Source organism: Triturus cristatus, chromosome 10 (assembly GCF_964204655.1).
Source record: "Triturus cristatus chromosome 10, aTriCri1.1, whole genome shotgun sequence".
NCBI lineage: Eukaryota > Metazoa > Chordata > Amphibia > Caudata > Salamandridae > Triturus > Triturus cristatus.
The window spans coordinates 69900160-69921900 of NC_140593.1; the positions used below are offsets into that span (position 1 = coordinate 69900160).

A 21741-nucleotide genomic window follows, 5' to 3' on the forward strand; every position below is an offset into this window, starting at 1 on the left:
CTGCTCTTCTCTCCTTTATACGCTTCTTCTCTCCCTTCTACCTGCTCTTCTCTCCTTTATACGCTTCTTCCCTCCCTTCTACCTGCTCTCCTCCTTTATAAACTTCTTCTCTCCCTTCTTCCACTTGCTCTTCTCCTTTATATGCTTCTTCTCTCCCTTCTTCCACCTGCTCTTCTCCTTTATATGCTTCTTCTCTCCTTTCTTCCACCTGCTCTTCTCTCCTCTATAGGCTTCTTCTCTCCCTTCTTCCACCTGCTCTTCTCTCCTTTATAAACTTCTTCTCTCCCTTCTTCCACCTGCTCTTCTCTCCTTTATATGCTTCTTCTCTCCCTTCTTCCACCTGCTCCTCTCCTTTATACGCTTCTTCTCCCCCGTCTTCCACCTGCTCTTCTCTCCTTTATATGCTTCTCTCCCTTCTTCCACTTGCTCTTCTCTCCTTTATATGCTTTTTCTCTCCCTTCTTCCACCTGCTCTTCTCTATATGCTTCTTCTCTCCCTTCTTCCACCTGCTCTTCTCTCCTTTATATGCTTCTTCTCTCCCTTCTTCTACCTGCTCTCCTCCCGTATAAACTTCTTCTCTCCCTTCTTCCACTTGCTCTTCTCTCCTTTATATGCTTCTTCTCTCCCTTCTTCCACCTGCTCTTCTCTCCTTTATACGCTTCTTCTCTCCCTTCTTCCACCTGCTCTTCTCTCCTTTATATGCTTCTTCTTTCCCTTCTTCCACCTGCTCTTCTCTCCTTTATACGCTTCTTCTCCCCCTTCTTCCACCTGCTCCCCTCCTTTATATGCTTCTTCTCTCCTCCTTTATATGCTTCTTCTCTCCCTTCTTCCACCTTCTCTCCTCCTTTATATGCTTCTTCTCTCCTCCTTTATATGCTTCTGCTCTCCCTTCTTCCACCTGCTCTCCTCCTTTATATGCTTCTTCTCTCCTCCTTTAGATGCTTCTTCTCACCCTTCTTCCACCTTTATATGCTTCTTCTCTCCTCCTTTAGATGCTTCTTCTCACCCTTCTTCCACCTTCTCTCCTGCTTTATATGCTTCTTCTCGCCCTTCTTCCACCTGCTCTTCTCCTTTATATGCTTCTTCTCTCCCCCTTTATATGCTTCTTCTCTCCCTTCTTCCACCTGCTCTTCTCTCCTTTATACGCTTCTTATCTCCCTTCTTCCACCTGCTCTTCTCTCCTTTATACGCTTATCTCCCTTCTTCCACCTGGTCTTCTCTCCTTTATATGCTTTTCCTCTCCCTTCTTCCACCTACTCTTCTCTCCTTTATACGCTTCTTCTCTTCCTTCTTCCACCTGCTCTTCTCTCCTTTATACGCTTCTTCTCTCCCTTCTTCCACCTGCTCTTCTCTCCTTTATATGCTTCTTCTCTCCCTTCTTCCTCCTGCTCTTCTCTCCTTTATACGCTTCTTCTCTCCCTTCTTCCACCTGCTCTCCTCCTTTATATGCTTTTTCTCTCCTCTATATATGCTTCCTCTCTCCTTTCTTCCACCTGCTCTTCTCTTTATACGCTTCTTCTCTCCCTTCTTCCACCTGCTCTCCTCCTTTATATGCTTCTTCTCTCCTCCTTTATATGTTTCTTCTCTCCCTTCTTCCACCTGCTCTCCTCCTTTATATGCTTCTCTCCTCCTTTATATGCTTCTTTGCTCCCTTCTTCCACCTGCTCTTCTCCTTTATATTCTTCTTCGCTCCTTTCTTCCACCTGCTCTTCTCTCCTTTATATGCTTCTTCTCTCCCTTCTTCCACCTGCTCTTCTCTCCTTTATACGCTTCTTCTCTCCCTTCTTCCACCTGCTCTTCTCTCCTTTATACGCTTCTTCTCTCCCTTCTTCCACCTGCTCTCCTTTATATGCTTCTTCTCTCCCTTCTCCCACCTGCTCTCCTCCTTTATATGCTTCTTCTCTCCCTTCTTCCACCTGTTCCCTCCTTTATATGCTTCTCTCCCTTCTTCCACCTGCTTCCCTGTTGCCCAACCCACGGTTGCGGATCTTTTTTTCTTTTCATTTTGCGCTTTTGCACGAGTCTTTATGGATGCAAGTCGAGTCCACCATTTTGCACAGGTACATAAAAAAAAGTAAAATGGAACCCCCGCCCTTCAGTGGGTGCGCACATGCTTGGTGATGCATGCACGCTTACAGAATGATGAAACCTGCAGCAGCATTGCATTATTGGGTTTTATTTTGTGCTGATGCTCCAAAGAATCTGCAAAGAGTCCAAAAGGTGAGATGTATTGCCTTTGACAATAATCCCTAGGCTTAGTATTCTAACAATAACATCACATTAAACACGTTTAAGGGCATCTCATATATTTTTTTTTTTAGAAAATATGACCGGTAACTATATATTAAATTTCACTAACTTTTCAAGTGACTTTTCACAATATACTGCATTCAGTTCCATTCCACCACAGTCAGCTGTGCACCATCTTTGCTCAGCTGGGTAAGGGAGCTGGCTCAGCGAATGCAGTCGGACCTCACTGGACTAAGCCCTTGTGTGGACCTGACCCACTGGTATAGCCTGTGGCTGTGGGTGGACCTGGCCCCATACTCCGCCCCACTCCACCGAACCAATGCGCATGGACTTTATTGCATGCGCATCTATCTCTGTGCAGGTTGAGCCAGAGCCTCTCTTACCGCAACTAGCTGTGGACAACCTTTGAGTGTGCTCTGTGGGGTATGGGCACACAGCCTCACCCAAGGCCAGGCCCTTCACCAGCTTTGTTCCCCTCAATCTAGCCATGCATGGACTTATGCCGCGTTCAGTGGAGCTCAGCCCAAGGCCAGGCCCGCACCAGCTTTCCCACCCAAGCTAGCCGTGCATGGGCTTTGGTCATGGTCAAGGGACTTTGGCTGTGTCAGTGGGCTATGGACACACAGCCCCACCCAAGGCCAGGCCCTGTACCAGCTTTGCCCACCCAAGCAAGCCGTGCATGGACTTTGGCTGTGTCAGTGGGCTATGGACACACAGCCCCACCCAAGGCCAGGCCCTGTACCAGCTTTGCCCACCCAAGCAAGCCATGCATGGACTTTGGCTGTGTCAGTGGGCTACAGGCACACAGCCTCACCCAAGGCCAGGACCTGTACCAGCTTTGCCCACCCAAGCTAGCCGCGCATGGACCTTGGTCATGGTCAAGGGACTTTGCGGTGTCAGTGGGCTATGGACGCACAGCCCCACCCAAGGCAAAGCCCTCTACCAGCTTTGTTCCACCCAAGCAAGCCACGCATGGACTTTGGTCATGTGCAAGGCATCTCCAAGCGAACGGCTGGCAAATGGAACCTAAAGTAGAAACTAAGTTAAACAAAAGGCAGCTGAAAAGGTGACCTCAGACAATTATGGTGTGATTTACACAGTTAACAAGTAACACACTTCGCAATGGCAGTGATAAAAGGAGCACATTGGCATTATTAATAAAGTCTCACCTTGGGTTGGCAGATTCGCAGGCATGTTGAAAGGCCTGGTGGTCACAGTGCAATATGAAGAGGAGGGGTGCCAGCAGCTCGTGCATGCCCTGGAAGAGACCAAGAGCAGAAGATCAGAACAAAACCAAGTTATAAGAGTTACGAAGGACAAGCAGGTCATGTTAACACAGGTTCACTGGAGCTTCAGATTCAGTATTGATCAGGCCTGGACGGTGAGGTCAGAGAGGCAGAGCTTGGAATTAGCAATCAAAGGAGGAATGCACACTCACAGACCCAGCGCTACGTCAGTGTGGGCTCAGGTGAGCTTTGTATGATCTGGGAGACAAGGCATGGCACTGAGAGTCAATGAGGGATTATTCAAAGACCCGTGGGTACGTCAGTGTGGGCTCAGGCGAGCTTTCTATGGTCAGAGAAGGCGTGGCACAGAGTCAATGAAGGAGTATGCACTCGCAGACCCAGCGCTACGCCAGTGTGGGCTCAGGCGAGCTTTCTATGGTCAGAGAAGGCGTGACACAGAGTCAATGAACGAGTATGCACTCACAGACCCAGCGCTACGTCAGTGTGGGCTCAGGCGAGCTTTCTATGGTCAGAGAATGCGTGGCACTGAGAGTCAATGAAGGAGTATGCAATCACAGACCAAGCGCTTCGCCAGTGTGGGCTCAGGTGAGCTTTCTATGGTCTGAGAGAAGGCGTGGCACAGAGTCAATGAAGGAGTATGCACTCACAGACCCAGCGCTACGTCAGTGTGGGCTCAGGCGAGGTTTCTATGGTCAGAAAAGGTGTGGCACAGAGTCAATGAAGGAGTATGCACTCACAGACCCAGCGCTACGTCAGTGTGGGCTCAGGCGAGGTTTCTATGGTCAGAGAAGGCGTGGCACTGAGAGTCAATGAAGGAGTATGCACTCACAGACCAAGCGCTACATCAGTGTGGGCTCAGGAGAGCTTCTTTGATATAATGGATTGCATGGTCTGAGAGGCGAGGCGTGGCACTGGAAGTCAGCAAAGGAGTATGCTGTGCAGACGTGCCTAAGGCAAGCCCGTCTTCATCTGTCTGCGCCCGACAGAGCCCCAGGAGCCCTGATCCCCCACTGATCTACTCCAGGGAAGCTCTCTGTAATCTTAAAAGCTCACCCCACTAGTTAGCTCTCTCAAACACTTTAACTGAGAAACTTCTGTCGGACAATCTGTTGGTGGCTAATAGGGAACCTCAGATGGACGACATACAGGTGCGAAGGATCAAAGATGTGGTGTCAAATGAACCCCCCTGCTTAAGGGTCACTTCGCTAAATACCTGGTCCCTACAAAAAAATAACCTAGAAATTTTTACGTTACTTCAAGAGGAGAAACCGGATATCCTCGCACTGACAGAAACATGGCTAGATGATGCTTCAGGCCCGGATATAGTGGCCTCCCTCCCCCAGGAGTATGATGTTCTGACGTATAACCGGCAGGGGAATAAGAGAGGTTGTGGGGTCGCAGTGTTCTGAGGAAGGGCACTGTCCATGGAGAAGATAGTGGAGGAGATCCTTGATGGGGCATAGGTCCTGGGGATTGAGATTGGGCTGAATTCATCTTGCCTGATGGTGGTGGTATACCGCACTCCGCGGCCTACCTCGCTGTTTAATGACCTGTTCCATGAAGTAGCCAGCAACCTGTGTACGAAATACCAACAGATTCTTGTCCTAGCAGATTTTAATTATCATTGGGATTCCATACATAGAGATCGTGTGGCTAGTGGGTTCAGGGACAACATGACTATGATAAGGTTGAGACAAATTGTGGAGACCCCCCACCCACGAGATGGGACATACCTTACACCTGATCTGGACTACCTCCTCATCTACGCTAGTAACAGAGTGTAGACCCTGTAGCTGGTCAGACCATTATCTGATCAGCCTCGAATTTTCATTATGCAGCCGACTAGATCACCCTCCTCCAGTGTGGCGGTCGGTACGGAATTGACATAAAAGAGGAGGGGAGTCTGAGGGTAGCACTAACCAAGAAGGTTTACCAAGAGGCACAGTCCGATAATCCGGATGTGGGGTATGAGAAATTTACTCATCGGCTGAGGACAGCCATTGATGTAGTGGACCCCGCACGAAGGGAAAGCATAGTGGATAGAACAAAGGGTGCCCCTTGGTATACCGAAGAATTGAGAAGTGGAAAACAGGCCCTTCGTCAATGCGAAAAAAGGCATTGTCGGAAATCATATGCACCATTGGCTCGGGAAAGCTACAAAATAAAATTAGCCCTTTACAAAGCATCTCTGATTACCGCAAAGTCTGCATATTATGTTTTGAAAATCAGGGAAGCCACTGACACCCAAAAGAAGACGTTTAACGTACTCAGGGAGCTGAGTAAAAAGAAGGAATTGAGGTCAGTCGCTAACCAGGAGGACTGTGACAAGATGCAGGACTTCTTTTTAACCACGGTTACAGAGATCATTAGGGACTACTCGTATAAGCCAGTGTCCTTTCCCGGTGCTTGACCCACCAGACTTTGAGGGAGGCACACTTTGTCTTCCCTGCTCTCGATTTAAACAGTCTAATCCCTATTATGACTAAAGTAAAGACTGGGTCAACAGAAGACCTCTGTCCTCCTAGGGTGCTCAAAACGGTCCTCCCAGTGGTGGGGCAAGAGATACTGGCCCTACTGAACTTGTCCTTGGCAACAGGGAAGGTCCCACACAAATTCAAGGAAGCCATGGTGACCCCTTTGCTAAAGAAAGCAGGGGCGGACCCGAAGAATCTGAAGAAGTTTCGACCTATCTCCAGACTTCCATACCGGGCTAAAGTGCTTGAGCAACATGTGCTTAGAGTGCTCTAATCATTTTTGGAAGAGGATCAGCTGCTCCATGCCAGAAAAGCGGGATTTAGAGACCACAATAGCACGGAGTTGGTAATGCTCTCAGTGACAGATGAGCTACGGATAACAGCTGATAGGAAGTCCCCCTCGGTGGTGATCCCATTGGACCTCTCAGCCGCGTTTGACACGGTGAACCATGCACAAATGGTGGATCGTGTCCGTCGGCTGGGAGTCACTGGGACGGTCCTCCAATGGATTGCCTCCTTTTTGGAGGGTCGGTCCCAAAAGGTCCAAATAGGGGAACGTAAATCTAGTGTTGGCGCTTTGCCATGGGGAGTTCCGCAGGGCTCTGCACTGTCCCCTCTGCTTTTCAATATTTATCTCCAGCCTTTGATAACAGCATTGGCTGAACTGGATTGTCAGATATATAACTATGCCGACGATACTCAACTAATTGTCCGCATTGATAGTTCCTCTCAGGCACAGCTCAAGGTACAGAACATCCTTCGGTTTACTATGACTAGGATGACTCTGAATTCACAAAGTAAATCCGGACAATACGGAGGTCCTTGCTATTGCTACAGGGGCTAGCACCTGGTCCAGTCTGTTCTGGCCACAAGAGCTTGGCACTACTCCGATACAGGTGCCAGCAGTGAAGAGCCTGGGTATCAGGTTAGACTAAGTTAACAATGGATAACCAGGTAGCTGCTGTAGTGAGGAGCTGTGTGGGATTGATGAGACAACTAAGGAAAACTTGTACCCTTGCTGTCTTTCGCTACCATGCGTACCGTGGTGTCGGCTTTAATCCTGTCACGCCTGGACTACGGCAACGCAGTATACCTAGGACTCTCCGATAAACTTTTGGGGAAACTTCAGGTGGTTTTAAATGATGCAGCGATACTGATCCTTAAACTACCGAGAAGAACACATGCCACACCATTGCTACGGCAGTTACACTGGCTCCCTATTAAGCAGAGGGTCAGGTTTAAGGGCCTGTGCATTGCACATAAGACTAAGTATGGAGTGGCGCTTAGCTACATCAAAAACCGTCTGAAGCCTTATGTGCCTGGCCGCTGTCTTCGTTCATAATGGAAACCACCTGCTGGCCTGTCCGCGCTTTTACAGAACCACCTTGGGGGGGCGTGCCTTCTCGGTAGTGGTTACCCAGATCTGGAATAAATTACCAGAAAGTCTGTGCGGTAAGACGACTCTCCTTCCATTTAGGAAGAAACTTAAGACCATCCTGTTCACCGAGGCGTTTGGATAAGTTCACCCCAATTCTGCCCTATCTACAAGTTATATGGCATCCCTGGGTTCATGATAATAGCGCTTAGAGACAGTTGGTGATTTGGCGCTTTACAAATATAATTTAACATAACTCAAAGACCCAGGGCTACGTCAGGGTGGGCTCAGGCGAGCTTCTTTGATATAATGGAGTGCATTGTCTGAGATTCAATGAAGGAGTATGCACTGAAAGACCCAGGGCTACGTCAGTATGAGCTTATTCTATAAATGGATTGTATGGTCTGAGAGACGAGGCGTGGCACTGAGAGTCAGTGAAGGAGTATGCACTCAAAGACCCAGGGCTATGTCAGTGTGAGCTCAGGCGCGCTTTATATGATCTGAGAGAAGGCATGGCACTGAAAGTCAGCGAAGGAGTATGCACTCAAAGACCCAGGGCTACGTCAGTGTGGGCTCAGGCGAGCTTCTTAGATATAATGGATTGTATGGGCTGAGAGGCGAGGCATGGCACTGAGAGTCATTGTAAGAGTATGCACTCAAAGATCTGGGGATTCGTCAGTGTGGGCTCAGGCAAGCTTCTTATTCTGTGCAATGGACTGTATGGTCTGAGAGATGAGGCGTGGCACACAAGTTACTACTTGTGTAACGATATATCTGTAAGAGCCATTAGTTAGTGATAGATTCCTTACCTTAGAATATCCCCAGGCGTCAGACTGGATCCGGAAGGTTTTGCTAGCAGTACCCCTGTGTGTCAGTAGGTGGCGCCATGCGGCTCCGCGTAAGTCGCTGGCGTCGTAAGCGCCGAGATGACGTCACGGAGGCTACTTAGGCGCCACCCATGCGCGCTGACGTCAGTTCTGTACATGACTTTCCGCTCCAGGAACGCAGAGCCATGCAAGAAACTGACCACTGGTGCCATGAACCTAGGGCCCTGAAAGGGGGATGACCTTAACCCGAGAATCAGTTCGCAGAACGGGGAGGATAGGTGGGGCGGTAAGAAATCTTTCACTAACTAATGTCTCTTACAGATATATCGTTACACAAGTAGTAACTTGTGCATCTGAAAGAGACACGTTAGTGATAGATTCCTTACCTTAGAATAGATACCCCAGCAATACCAACTCAGGTGGAGGGTCTGCGAAAAAGATCACACCAGAAAGTCATGGAGGACAGAACAGCCAAAGAAGCTGTCTCTGCGGACTTGACTGTCAAGGCAGTAATGCTTGGTAAACGTGTGCCACGAGGCCCACGTAGCAGCCTGACAGATGTCCTGCAAGGGAACGCCACGTCCCAAGGCAGTAGTAGCTGCAGTTCCCTGGTCGAATAGGCACGCAGCCCCACAGGAGGCTCCTTCTTAGTCAAGGAGTAACATGCCTTGATGAGATGGTCTGTTTGTGCACAGCCCGACCTTTTTTGGCACTCACGTAGCCAACAAATAGCTGGTTATCCACCCGGAACTGCTGTGTATGCTTCAGATAGAACGCAAGCGCACGTTTTGGGTCCTGACAGTGGAGCCTCTCCTCCTCCCTTGAAGGATACGGAGGCGGAAAGAAGGTGGGCAAAGTGATGGTCTGCCCGATGTGGAAGGGCGTGACAACCTTTGGCAAAAAAGGAGGACGGGTCCGTAAAACCACCCTGTCCGGATGAACCGAAAGGAAAGGAGGTTTAGAAGAAAGAGCCTGAAGCTCACTCACTCTTCTGGCAGAGGTGATAGCTACCAGGAAAGCCGTCTTGAGAGTAAGAAGACGCAAAGGACAGGTATGAAGGGGCTCGAAGGGAGTGCACATCAGATATGTCAAAACAAGGTTTAAGTCCCACTGAGGCATTATGAACGGCACCGGAGGAAACGTGTGCGTGATGCCTTTTAGGAAACGGTTAACAACCGGGGACTTAAAAAGAGAAGGCTGATCTGGAAGCCGTAAAAAGGCGGAGATGGCCAAAAGATAACCTTTGATAGCACCCAGAGCAGAGTCCTGCTGGGCCAAGGAAAGAAGGAACAGAAGGACTTTGGAAAGAGGGGCAGAAAGGGGATCCACAGTCTTAGCTCTGCACCATGCCCCATACTTGTTCCATCTGCAGGCGTATACCGTCTTATTGGAGGGACGCCTGGCTGCAAGAATGACATCACAGACTTCGGGAGGAAGATCAAAAGCGGTCAACTGCCGCCGCTCAATCTCCACGCATGGAGGTGGAGGCTGGACAGGTTCGGGTGGAGGACCGTCCCCTGCGACAGAAGATCCTCCCGAAGAGGGGGATCGATCGCCATGCTGAGTAGCTCGGGATACCAGTATCTTCGTGCCCAATCCGGAGCCACAAGGATGACTTGGGCCCGGTCGCGCCAAATCTTATTCAGCACTCTGGGCAGAAGTGGTATAGGCGGAAAGGCGTACAACAGACTGCAACTCCACTCGCGACGAAAAGCGTCGCCGAGCGAGCACCGCCTTGGAAATTCTAACGCGCAGAACTGATGACATTGGGCGTGTTCTCTTCGGTGGCGAATAGATCTAACCAAGGCTCTCCCCACTGCAGAAAGAGACCTTGCGCCACGTCCCAGTGCAGACGTCATTCGTGATCCATCAAGCACCGGTGGCTGAGTTCGTCCACCCTGGCGTTCAGAGAACCTGCCAGGTGTTGAACCACCAAGGTAATGCCTTGACGTTCCAGCCATGTCCAGAGGCGCAGAGCCTCCTGACGGAGGGTCCAACCCCACCCGGTTTGTTGCAATACCACATGGCGGTGGTGTTGTCCGTGAACACCTGCACCACACTTCCCCAGACAGAGGGAAGGAATGCTTTCAGTGCAAGCCGGATCACCCAAAGCTCCAAAAGGTTGATATGGAGCCGGGACTCCACCGGAGAACAGAGTCCTCTGATCTCCGCCTCTCCCAAGTGGCCTCCCCATTCCAGGAGGGACGCATCCATCACCAGTGTGTGCTCCGGTTGGGGAAGGGAGAGGGATCTGCCACTGACTCAATCGCGATTCGTGATCCACCACTGCAATTGTCGTGCAGTGCCCTCCGAGATCTGGACATGATCGGATAGGTTGCCCTGATGCTGCGCCCACTGGAACTTCAGGTCCCACTGCAGAGCCCGCATATGCCATCTGGCATGTTACACTAGAAGGATGCAGGAGGCCATCAGGCCCAGGAGCCGGAGGGTCATCCTGACTGAAACCCGGGATAGAGGCTGGAAGATCGGAATCATGGCCTGAATATCCCGGGCTCGCTGCTCGGGAGGATAAATCCGAAATAGCAACAAAAAGGACAAACAGCTGACTTAGGTCAAGCACTTAAAATTCCATATATCGTCCATATAAGCATACGAGTGCCACAACTTCCAGTATCCGCTGTTTAAAGATACTTAATTTACAAAAAGTCCACAAAAGAAGGAAGGTGCACTCTATCGCAAGTCATGCAAAAGCCAACACTTGTAGTAGAAAATAGTATCTTCTTTATTCATAGTCTTGGTTAAAAGACAGGTACACAGCCAACGCGTTTCGTTCCCCTGTACCTTGGGAACTTCGTCAGGGCTTACTACAGGTATCTGGAATATTCAAACAGGACCTCAATTGAGGATGACTGATCAGTGAATTTTCAAGAGTATAATCTTATTTGTACAAGAAACGTCAGTACGTATGGTTCTTAATTAATATCTATTTAGTCTCCCGTACACCACGGCTTAAAAATTGCAGGGTTCAAATAAAGGGAGAAGTCCTCATGGAATATCTATATCAGGCAATCTAACCGCAAGGCAGTACGATAGCTGTTCGGTCTTCGTGGACTAAATCCGAAATAGCGTCGAATCCAGAACCGCTCCAATGAAGGGGAGCTTCTGAGAGGGCTCAGGTGCCACTTCGGCATGTTGATGGTGAACCCCAGCAAATGCAGGAGGTCGGCCGTAGTCTGAAGGTGGGTGACGACTGTCTGGGGCGAGCCCGCCTTCAACAACCAGTCGTCGAGGTAGGGGAAGACTGACACCCCTGACCTGCACAGGAGCTGCGACCACCGCCATCAATTTTGTGAACACCCGAGGGGCGCTGGTAAGGCCGAAGGGGAGCACGGCAAATTGAAAATGCTCGCGGCCTCCCGTGAACCTCAGGTAATGCCGATGGGACGGCAGGACGGGGATGTGAAAATATGCGTCCTGCAAGTCCAACGCTACCATCCAGTCTCCAGCGTTGAGGGCAGCCAAGACCTGAGCCAGAGTCAACATCTTGAACTTCTCCTTCCGGAGGAAGCAATTGACATTCCTGAGGTCCAAGATGGGGCGCAGGCCCCCTTTGTCCTTCTTGGGGACCAGAAAGTAGTGGGAATAACAACCACGTCCTACTTCTGGCCCAGGAACGCGCTTGATGGCCCCCTTGGCCAAGAGGGCCGTAACTTCCTGCTAGAGAAGCAGCAAGTGATCCCCCGACATACGGTGGTACAGAGGTGGCATGACGGGAGGGGAGGACTGAAATGGAAGAGAATAACCCCCGTGGATGATCTGCAACACACACTTGTCCGATGTGATATCGCGTCAGTGGAGGATCCTGACACCCACCGGCGTGGGGTGCGCCACAAAGCTCGGATTAGGAAGGTTTAGAGGTAGAAGCAGTGGGGGCGGACTGCCCCCCACGCTGAATCCCAGAGTCGCCCCTGTGGAAGCCGGGTCCGCGGCCGTGCTGAGGCTGGTTCTGCACAGTCTTGTTGAAGGAACATGCCTGGGTGCCCCTGCCTTGGCCACGAAAGGAACGAAACCCAGGAGTGGCTGGGCTCGTAGTGGAAAGATCCAAGGACTTGGCCGTGGCCCGCGAGTCCTGAAAGCGCTCCAGCACACTGTTGGCCTTATCGCCAAACAGGCGAGTGCCATCAAAGGGCATGTCCATGAGCGAGCTCTGGACCTCAGGCGAGTACCTAGTGGATCGCAACCAGGCGTGGCGATGCAGCGCCACCGTCGTAGAATTCGCCCTGCCCAACGAGTCAGCGGTGTCCAAACCACACCGAATGGTGAACTTAGCCGCATCCTTACCCTCGGCAACCGCCAGGGAAAGCACAGCATGGACCTCCTCAGGACACTGAGGTAACACCTGAACAACCGTGTCCCACACCGCGTGGGAATAGCGGCCCAACAAGCAGACGAGAATAACCGCTTACCAAACTGCTCCAGCTTCTTAGAGTCCTTTTCCGGTGGAACCATGGGAAAGGCACTCTGCGACGTCGAGGCCTAGATGACCAGACTCTCAAGCATGGGATGAGTGGTCAGAAACGCGGGGTCACCAGGCGCCGGGAGGTGACGCCTGGCAACATTCTTATCCACAGGGGCTCCTGTGGCCGGCTGCGACCAAGTGCCCAACAGGACGTCCGTGAGGGCATCGTTGAAGGGAAGCAGTGGTTCCGAAGAAGTCGACGCCGTCTGGAGCACCTCAGCATGGAGGTTAGTTTTGAGGGCCACCGTGGGAGATCAAGGTTGAGGACCTCAGCAGCCTGACGGAGCACCATCGTGCAGGATGTGCCCTCCTCCATTTTAGGTGGGGGGGGAGGCAAACCCCGGGTCAGAAGAGACATCGAGGTGGCCGGCGTCCTCCAGATCATCCACCCAGTCCTACTCGGAGTCACATTGACGGGCAAGAGGGTCCTCGGACCCCTCCCAGTCATCCTCCACCTCCATTGCAGGAGGAACTGGTCGCGGCGCGGCAGAGCCGGAGAAGGGACCGGTGCCGTCTCCCAATGCGGATCCCAGGTAGGACCGAAATGGTCCTGGAACTGGCGCAAGGGAGGAACAAACGACACCCACTGCTGGGGCCGGAGCTGGCAGCGCCGGACCTCGTGGTGCCGGGGCCGGAGCCAACGGCCTTGGATCCTGTGGCGCCGGAGCTGGATCCGCCGGCGGCACCGACGGGCCAACAGGATCTGGACACAGGACCGCGGGGCCCGAAGGCGCGCTGGCGGGAGCCCGAAGCCTAAAAAGGCGGTCCATGGTGGCAAGAAACTCTTGCACCTGTTCCGGAGTTGCCGACAGACCCGGGTAAGGCGGGTAGGCCGCGGGACTCCAAGGGAGCCGCAGGGGCAGAACCCCGGTCCCCCTTGTCCCCATCCGAGGACCGATGGGGGGACATCAGAGAGCGAACACGCTTCTTCGACTTATTTTTATGTCTTCGCTTACCGGAATCTGAGGGCGAAGACTTGGAGCCCGAGGAGCGACGACTGCGACCCCTTGAGCGGTCCCAGGAATGGTCCCTGGACCTTGAGCGGCATTGGGACGAGTGCCAGACCTCCATCAGCTTCCAGCATCGCTCCCTCAAGGCCTTCGGGCCATGGTTCGACAATCCCTGCACAACCGGGAGTCGGTCTTCTCCCGTTCCCGCTGCTGCGTCCCCTGCAGCCCCGCACCCCCACTCTCCGATTCGCCCGCTCCCATCTCCCAGCTGCTCCTCCCTCCCACCTCCCCTTCTTATGGTGGTTGCTGCATGGTAGTGAGAGCGTCCCTTGACCCTTGGTAGGTCGCTCCCCACATCACACAGGACTGCCTGTGTGCCCGTGCCTTAGACCAGCTGCCGCTGCTGCTGTCAGGGGTTCGAGGCCCTCCCTGCTCTTGCCTCGTGTTTTCGTATTTGTATTTCTAGTGTAAATTGTACTCTTTCTAAATTCACTGTGTGTATTTGCACTTGTTTCCCCCTTCCCATCAGTGTCATTACTGTGCCCCTTTCCTTTTCTGTATCCCTCGCCGGTCTTCTACCGTTCCCGCCGCTGCATCCTCTGTGGCCCCGCCTCACCGCTCTCTGATTCGCCTGCTCCCACCTCCCAGCTGCTCCTCCCTCCAACCTCCCCTTCTTATGCCGTCCGTGCCTGGACCGTACCCAGCGCCAGAACCCCTGCTCCCCGGGAACGCCATGACGCCCGTCCAAGCAACGACTCCAGCATCCTCCACGCACTCAACACCGGACGATCACGTACCTGCTGCCTGGCCGCCCCGAAGCGCACCCAAGGACCCTTCTCCTGCCGGAACTGCAGCTCACCAGCATCTGGCCCGCCACCCCACCTACCAAAGAACCCAACTACCTCAGATGCATCCTTCTCAAAACCCGCTCCGCCCGCCACCACGCCGTTGAACTCTGGGACCTACTCGACTCCAACACCCCAGACGTCGCCTTCCTGACGGAGACCTTGCTAAACTCCTCCTCGGCACCCGACATCGCCATAGCCATCCCGGAAGGCTATAAGATCACCCGCAAGAACCGCACCAACGGAGTAGGAGGAGGAATCGCCATCGTCCACAGGAACACTCTCAAAGTCTCGACAAACACTGACGACACCCTCAGCACTGCCGAACACCTGCACTTCCAGATACACAGCGACCCCAACACCCCCTCAGAGGAACCCCCATCTACAGACCCCCCGGACCCTGACCACAGTTCAGCGACTCCATAGCCGACTTAGTCAGCACACACGCCCTCGCCTCCACGGACTACATCCTCCTCGGGGACCTGAACTTCCACCTCGAGAACAACAACTCCAACTCTTCCACCCTGATCGACAACCTCACCAACCTCTGACTCAGACAACTCTCCACAACAACCACCCACTCCGCCGGCCACACGCTTGACCCCATCTTCTCCGCAAGCTCCCACGTCTCCTTCAGCCACACCACCGAGCTCCACTGGACCGACCACCGGTGCATCCACTTCACCTTCCGGAAACCCACTAAGCACCACCGCACCCAACAGATGCCGCGCCGCGCCGCTGCTGGAGCAAAGTCACCGAAGACCAGCTATCCACCACCCTCGCCTGGAGCCCACCCGCAAACCCGACACCGCCGCCCGCAACCTCGACGACTGCGTCAACACCCTCGTCCCGCTCAAGAAGCCCTCCATCAGCCACACCAGCAAGAAAGCCAGCTGGTTCACCGAAGACCTCCAGGCCTTCAAGCAAACCTGCCGAAAGCTGGAGAAGAACTGGATCCATGAACGAACACCGGAAAGCTACGCAGCCCACAAGAACGCCACCCGCAGACACCACCACCTCATCAGATCCGCCAAAAGAGCCTCCTTCAAAGACCGCCTAGACAACAACGCACACAACAGCAAAGAGCTCTTCAACATCGTGAAGGAACTCTCCAACCCCAGCTCCAACACCAACGACATCCCACCTTCGCAAGACCTATGCGACGCGCTGGCCACCTTCTTCCACCGCAAGATCGCAGACATACACGACAGCTTCAACGCCGCAACCGCCCCGGCAACCACGTAGACCCCCGCCCCCCAAGACCACCATCCGCACCAACCGCCTGCTCTCCTGGACCAACATCAACGACGACGACACCATCAAGATCATGAACACCATCCACTCCGGATCCCCGTCAGACACCTGCCCACACCACATCTTCAACAAAGCCAGCACCACCATTGCACCCCATCTCCAGAAAGCCATCAACATCTCCTTCGAGACAGCGACCTTACCTGAGAGCTGAAAGCACACCAAGATCAACGCCTTACGCAAGAAACCCAAGGCGGACCCCAAGGACCACACTCAAGAACTTCCGACCCATCTCCCTGCTCCTGTGCCCGGCGAAGGTCATCAAAAAAGCCGCCAACAAACAACTGACCAGCTTCCTCGAGGAGAACAGCATCCTAGACCCGTCCCAGTCCAGGTACCACAGCACCGAAACTGCCCTCATCGTCGCCACCAATGACATCAGGACCCTGCTAGACAACGGAGAAACCATGACCCTCATCCTCCTGGACCTGTCAGCCGCCTTCGACACAGTCTGCCACCGCACACTACGAACACACCTCTACGATGCCGGAATCCAAGAGAAGGCCCTGGACTGGACCACCCCCTTCCGCTCCGAAGCCACCGAGATCATCTGCGGCGTACCCCAGGGCTCATCCCTCAGCCCAACGCTGTTCAACATCTACATGGCACTGCTCGCCCACGTCGCCCGACTGCACAACCTCAACATCATCTCCTATGCTGATGACACCCAGCTGATCCTCTCCCTCACCAAGGACCCCCACACCACCAAAACCAACCTCCACGAAGGAATGAAGGCCATCGCCAAATGGATGAGGAACAGTTGACTGAAGCAGAACTCGGTCAAGACTGAGGTCCTCATCCTCGGATCCACCCCCTCGGCCTGGGACGACTCCTGGTGGCCGACTGCACTTGGAACAGCTCCAACACCCACCGACCACGAACGCAACCTAGGGGTCCATCCTCGACTCGACGCTCTCCATGACAAAGCAGGTCAACGCCGTCTCTTCCTCCTGCTTCAACACCCTCCGCATGCTCCGCAGGATCTGCAAGTGGATCCCCACCGAAAAAAGAAGGACGGTCACCCAGGCCCTCGTCAGCAGCAGACTGGACTACAGAAACGCCCTCTATGCAGGAGCCTCAGCCAGATTCCTGAAACGGCTCCAACGCATCCAGAACGCCTCTGCACGCCTGATCCTCGACATCCCTCACCGCGGCCACATCACACCCTACCTGAGAGACCTGCACTGGCTCCCTGTCAACAAGAGGATAACCTTCAAGCTCCTCACCCACGCTCACAAGGCACTCCACAACACCGGACCAGCATACCTCAACAGCCGACTCAGCTTCTACACGCCCACCCGCCAGTTCCGCTCCATAGACCGTGCCCTCGGCCCGCATCCGAAGAGTGACCGTCGGCGGTAGATCATTCTTCCACCTCACCGCCAAGACATGGAACACCCTCCCCATCCGCCTACGGCAGACCCAAGACCTACTGACCTTCAGAAGACTCCTCAAGACCTGGCGCTTCGAACAGTAGCAGCATCCCCCCCCCCCCCCCCCTAGCGCCTTGAGACCCTCACGGGTATGTAGTGCGCTTTACAAATGCTATGATTGATTGATTGATGTTCGGTCTCTAGGCAGTAGAGGCAAACATCATGGGGGTCCGCCACCAACATGTTGCGACGGCAGGCCCCACAAGGCTTAAAGCCAGGCATCCCTACGTGCACCAGGAGAAAAAAGGGGGAGACAAAAAGTCTCAAAAGAGTTGTCAAAAAGTGACTAAGGTACATGCTCTTTCCGGATCTGCGCTTGCTGGCACGGAAAAAGAAAGAACTGACGTCAGCGCGCATGGGTGGCACCTAAGTAGTCTCCGTGACGTCATCTCGGCGCTTACGACGCCAGCGACGGACGCGGAGCCGCATGACGCCACCTACTGACGCGCAGGGGTACTGCTAGAAAAACTTTCCGGATCCAGTCGGACGCCTGGGGATATTTTAAGGTAAGGAATCTATCACTAACGTGTCTCTTTCAGATACTGAGAGTCAACAAAGGTGTATGCACTCAAAGACCCAGGGATACGTCAGTGTGGGCTCAGGCGAGCTTCTTATTCTATGCAATGGACTGTATGGTCTGAGAGACGAGGCGTGGCACAGAGTCAACGAAAGTGTATGCATTCAAAGACCCAGGGCTACGTCAGTGTGGGCTCAGGTGAGCTTTGTATGGTCTGAGAGACGAGGCGTGGCACTGAAGGTCAGGAAGGAGTATGCACTCAAAGACCCAGGGATACATCAGTGTGGACTCAGGCGAGCTTCTTATTCTATATAATGGATTGTATGGTCTGAGAGGCGAGGCGTGGCACTGAGAGTCAGTGTAAGAGTATGCACTCAAAGATCTGGGGCTACGTCAGTGTGAGCTCAGGCGAGCTTCCTATTTTATATAATGGATTGTATGGTCTGAGAGACGAGGCGTGGCACAGAGTCAGTGTAAGAGTGGACAATCAAAGACCAAGGGCAGGGCTACGTCAGTGTGGGTTCAGACGAGCTTCTTAGATATAATGGATTGTATGGTCTGAGAGGCGAGGCGTGGCACTGAAAGTCAGTGGAGGAGTACCAAAAACCAAGGGGCCCTCTGGCTCGCATCTCCTAATCTGAGAACCACTAAGGCGCAACCCACCTACAACGTTGAGCGGTGAGCCCCAGCCCTCTGGTCCTTGTCCGCCATTTATGGGGCCCACCCGTCTACCACCAGGCTCCCAAGGAGGCTCGTAGGGAATTACCAGGGGCCGCTGCCCCATGCCCTAGTTCGTAACCTGGCGCCCTTGCCCCCCCAGCCGGTGTCCCCATTCTCCCTGCGGGGAGGTTACCGTCTGTCCCCTCAGTGCTGGTCTAGGGAGTATGTAAGAAGGACTCCCGTTAACCCTGCAAGTCAATGTTCTGTGGCCTCCTTTCCGCCACTAGGGTGACCAGGGCCCAGAGGTCCTTCACCCTCCCCACCTCCGAACAAATTCTGTAAAAATGACCAGATTCCTTTGATCCATACGTCCATTCCAATGTCTGATAAATGTACGCCGTCATGGTGAAACATCATGTCACCTGTGAGGAGTCTGTGTGGTATATGACACAAGCGGCCCTGTCCAGGGTACAGCTTGGCCAATTCCCCATTGAGCCGCCTCACTGACACGTTCAAGGCTCGAGATCGTACTCCGGCGCCCCATGTTCGGCGTGGTATCATACAAGACTAGGCAATCCGTGCATGAGGGAACTCTCTCCCTAGCCAGGCGAACTCGGTCAATAACGCTTCCCTGACCGCCTGACGTCCTAGGTCCACCATGTCATTGCCGCCTAAATGCAAGACGATCAAATCTGGGGACTGCTATCCCTCATGTGCTCTTGTCTCCTCCACTAGCCGTCGTAGCTGCCGGATTCGCAGGCCCCCCCCCCCCCCCCGACGCCTCGCCATAGGAACGACATCCCCTTCACACCTAGCGGTTTTGACACTTGCTTCTGCTGCAACTGGACCGTGGCGCGTCATACAAACGAGTGTCCCAACACCCATACCCCTTTTGAGGACATACAAATGGCGGGAAGAGAAATGGAAAAGTCAAAATGGTCATGCAAACATATCTGTTTGTTCTCCTATAGTAATTTGGGCCGCACGTAGCGTCTGAAACAAGCTGATAACCAACGCCCAACCCTTTTCACTGCCTCAGCCGGTAGGCCGGCGCCTGCTGCCAGAGTCGCCGCACCAATTCTGAATGAATGAAGAATAACCCATTGGATCCAAACCCAGACTCGCAAGTGCCCGCCCAAACACAGCCCTGAATTGATATTGTGACAGGCAATCCCCCTGCTAGTGTATGAACAGGGCCTGCCCACTCCCTAATGGACGGATCGCCAAGTATGCTTCCATCCTGGCTACTGGGCATATATACACCCCAGGTGCAGGGCTCAGCCGAATCGTGGTCCCCCTCCCCAATGGGTCTGTTTAGATTTTCTCAAGGCCACCAACAGTCCACCCTGGACTATTTTAGTGTCCTGCCACTGGAGCCCTCCTGAATGGTCCATCTTGGAGGCCCCGACCAATTCCCCTAATCGAAAAGGCCCATAAAAGGCCAGGGAAAATGTAGCCCCAAATAAGATGCTCTCATAATATGAGGAGCATACCGCCTGCAACGACCCAATAATGTCACCCAGTGTCTTCACATCCAGTGGCCTTCTAACATCCTTCTTGACCCCTTCCAAACTGGCCCATCCTGACAGCGCTTTGACTACAAACGCTGCCCCAGGGTCGCGCTCGCCCGCCAATTTAGCAAAGAATCCTACCGCTGTCACGTGCGCCCTAGCATCAGAAGCTGGCCTGCCCTGATCTTTTAAAGCTTGTAGAAAACCGCATAGGGCCCCTGTAGAAAAGAGGGCCTTTCGGCCTGTGTGCTTAGCAAACATCCTATATGACTTGAACTGTTGCTGGTAAGTTCTTCTGGTGCGTTCGGTCAATGAAGCACCCACCAGCTCCGCTAAAGCAGGGCGTCAGTCTTCCACAGAGATGTCGGGAACACTGTCATCTGATCCTCTGCCTGTGGGTGATACCTCCGGAAATCCTGCAACTTGGAGCGAGACAAAGAATCAGCAGCCTGATTCTCTACCCCCGGAATATGTGCCACTTTGAACAGCAGATTCAGCTTTAAGCAGGCCAGAACTAAATGTTTTAACAGCCTCAAAACATGCTTACATGTAGCTCCATGCCTATTGATAGCCTCCACCATTGCCATGTTATCTGACCAGAAAATCACTGATTTGTTCTCAAAGAATTCAGCCCAAATTGTTACTGCTACTACAATTGGGAACAATTCCAAAAAGGCTATATTCCTGGTCAGCCCGTTCTCATGCCACGCTGTCGGCCAACCTCCCCTGCACCAGCGTGTCCCCAACACTGCTCCAAAATCCACGCTACCCGCTGAGTCTGTGAGCAAGCCCAAATTCGTGCTGGATATTGTCGGTGCAGGCCATATCACCTTACCATTCAAATCACTCAAGAAACTGCACCACACCCTCAGGTCCTCGCTCACATCTGACTGCAGTCGCACGTGATGGTGCTTTTGAGTCAACCCCACCATTGCCCGTGCAATTGACCTTGAGAAGGGGCGTCCCATCAGAATGATCCTTACGGTAAAGTTCAACTGACCCACTAGCACCTGGAGTTGATCCAGAGTGACGTTAGCTCCTGCCAATGCAGAGTCTATTGCTTGTGAGAAGGCCTGTACTTTGTCCATTGGTAACCTACATTCCCCCAACACGGTCTATCTCAATTCCCAGGAAAGACATGCATGTCGCCGGACTCACCGTCTTGCCAGGAGCCAGTGGCACTCCCAACTCTTCAAACATGGCAACTAGTTCACCCAAAGCCTGGCCACACTCCTCTGATGCAGGGGGGCCCATGATCATAAAATCATCCAAGTAGTGTACAATGTCTTTGTGCCCCGTTCTGAAGACAAACAGCCACTAAAGCATAGAACTAAACATCTCTATGTATTTGCATGACACCGCACAAACCATTGGCATGCATCTGTCATAGTAAAATTGGTGGTTCAGCTGGAAACCTAACTGATGATAATCATCGGGGTGCACAGGCATGAGCCGGAAAGCTGACTCAATGTCTGTTTTTGCCATGAAGGCGTTGGGCCCTAAATCGCGCAGCTTCTGTAATGCCATGTCAAAGGAAGAATGTGTCACCGAGCACAAGGACGGGTCTATGGCATCATTCACCAATGCTTCACTTGGCGCCGATAAGTTATGTATCATCCTGTACTGGCCTGGCTCCTTAGGAACCACTCCCAGCGGTGAACACACATATCCTGGCAGCGGGGGGAGCGGAGAATGGGCCAGCCACCCGCCCCAGCGCCCTTTCTTTACCGACCTTCTGCAACACTACTGTGGGGTGCATGCGCGCTGACAATAGATTATTGCAATACTCAACAGGAGGCACCCCTTGTGCTGGAATGCAGAAGCCTGTGGAAGAAGCCTGATACAATGTCCTGGCTGCCAT

General features: G+C 53.0%; 1 protein-coding gene across 5 annotated transcripts in view; it reads right to left on the reverse strand.

Annotated features, from left to right (window-relative positions):
* TBC1D5 (TBC1 domain family member 5) overlaps positions 1 to 21741 on the reverse strand; it is a 2224639-nt gene that overhangs the window by 938138 nt on the left and 1264760 nt on the right. For all 5 annotated transcript variants that reach the window (XM_085630445.1, XM_085630447.1, XM_085630444.1 and 2 more), the window contains one exon: positions 3420 to 3508. In XM_085630445.1, the coding sequence (XP_085486571.1) occupies positions 3420 to 3508 (89 nt within the window). The remainder of the gene's footprint in view (positions 1 to 3419; positions 3509 to 21741) is intronic.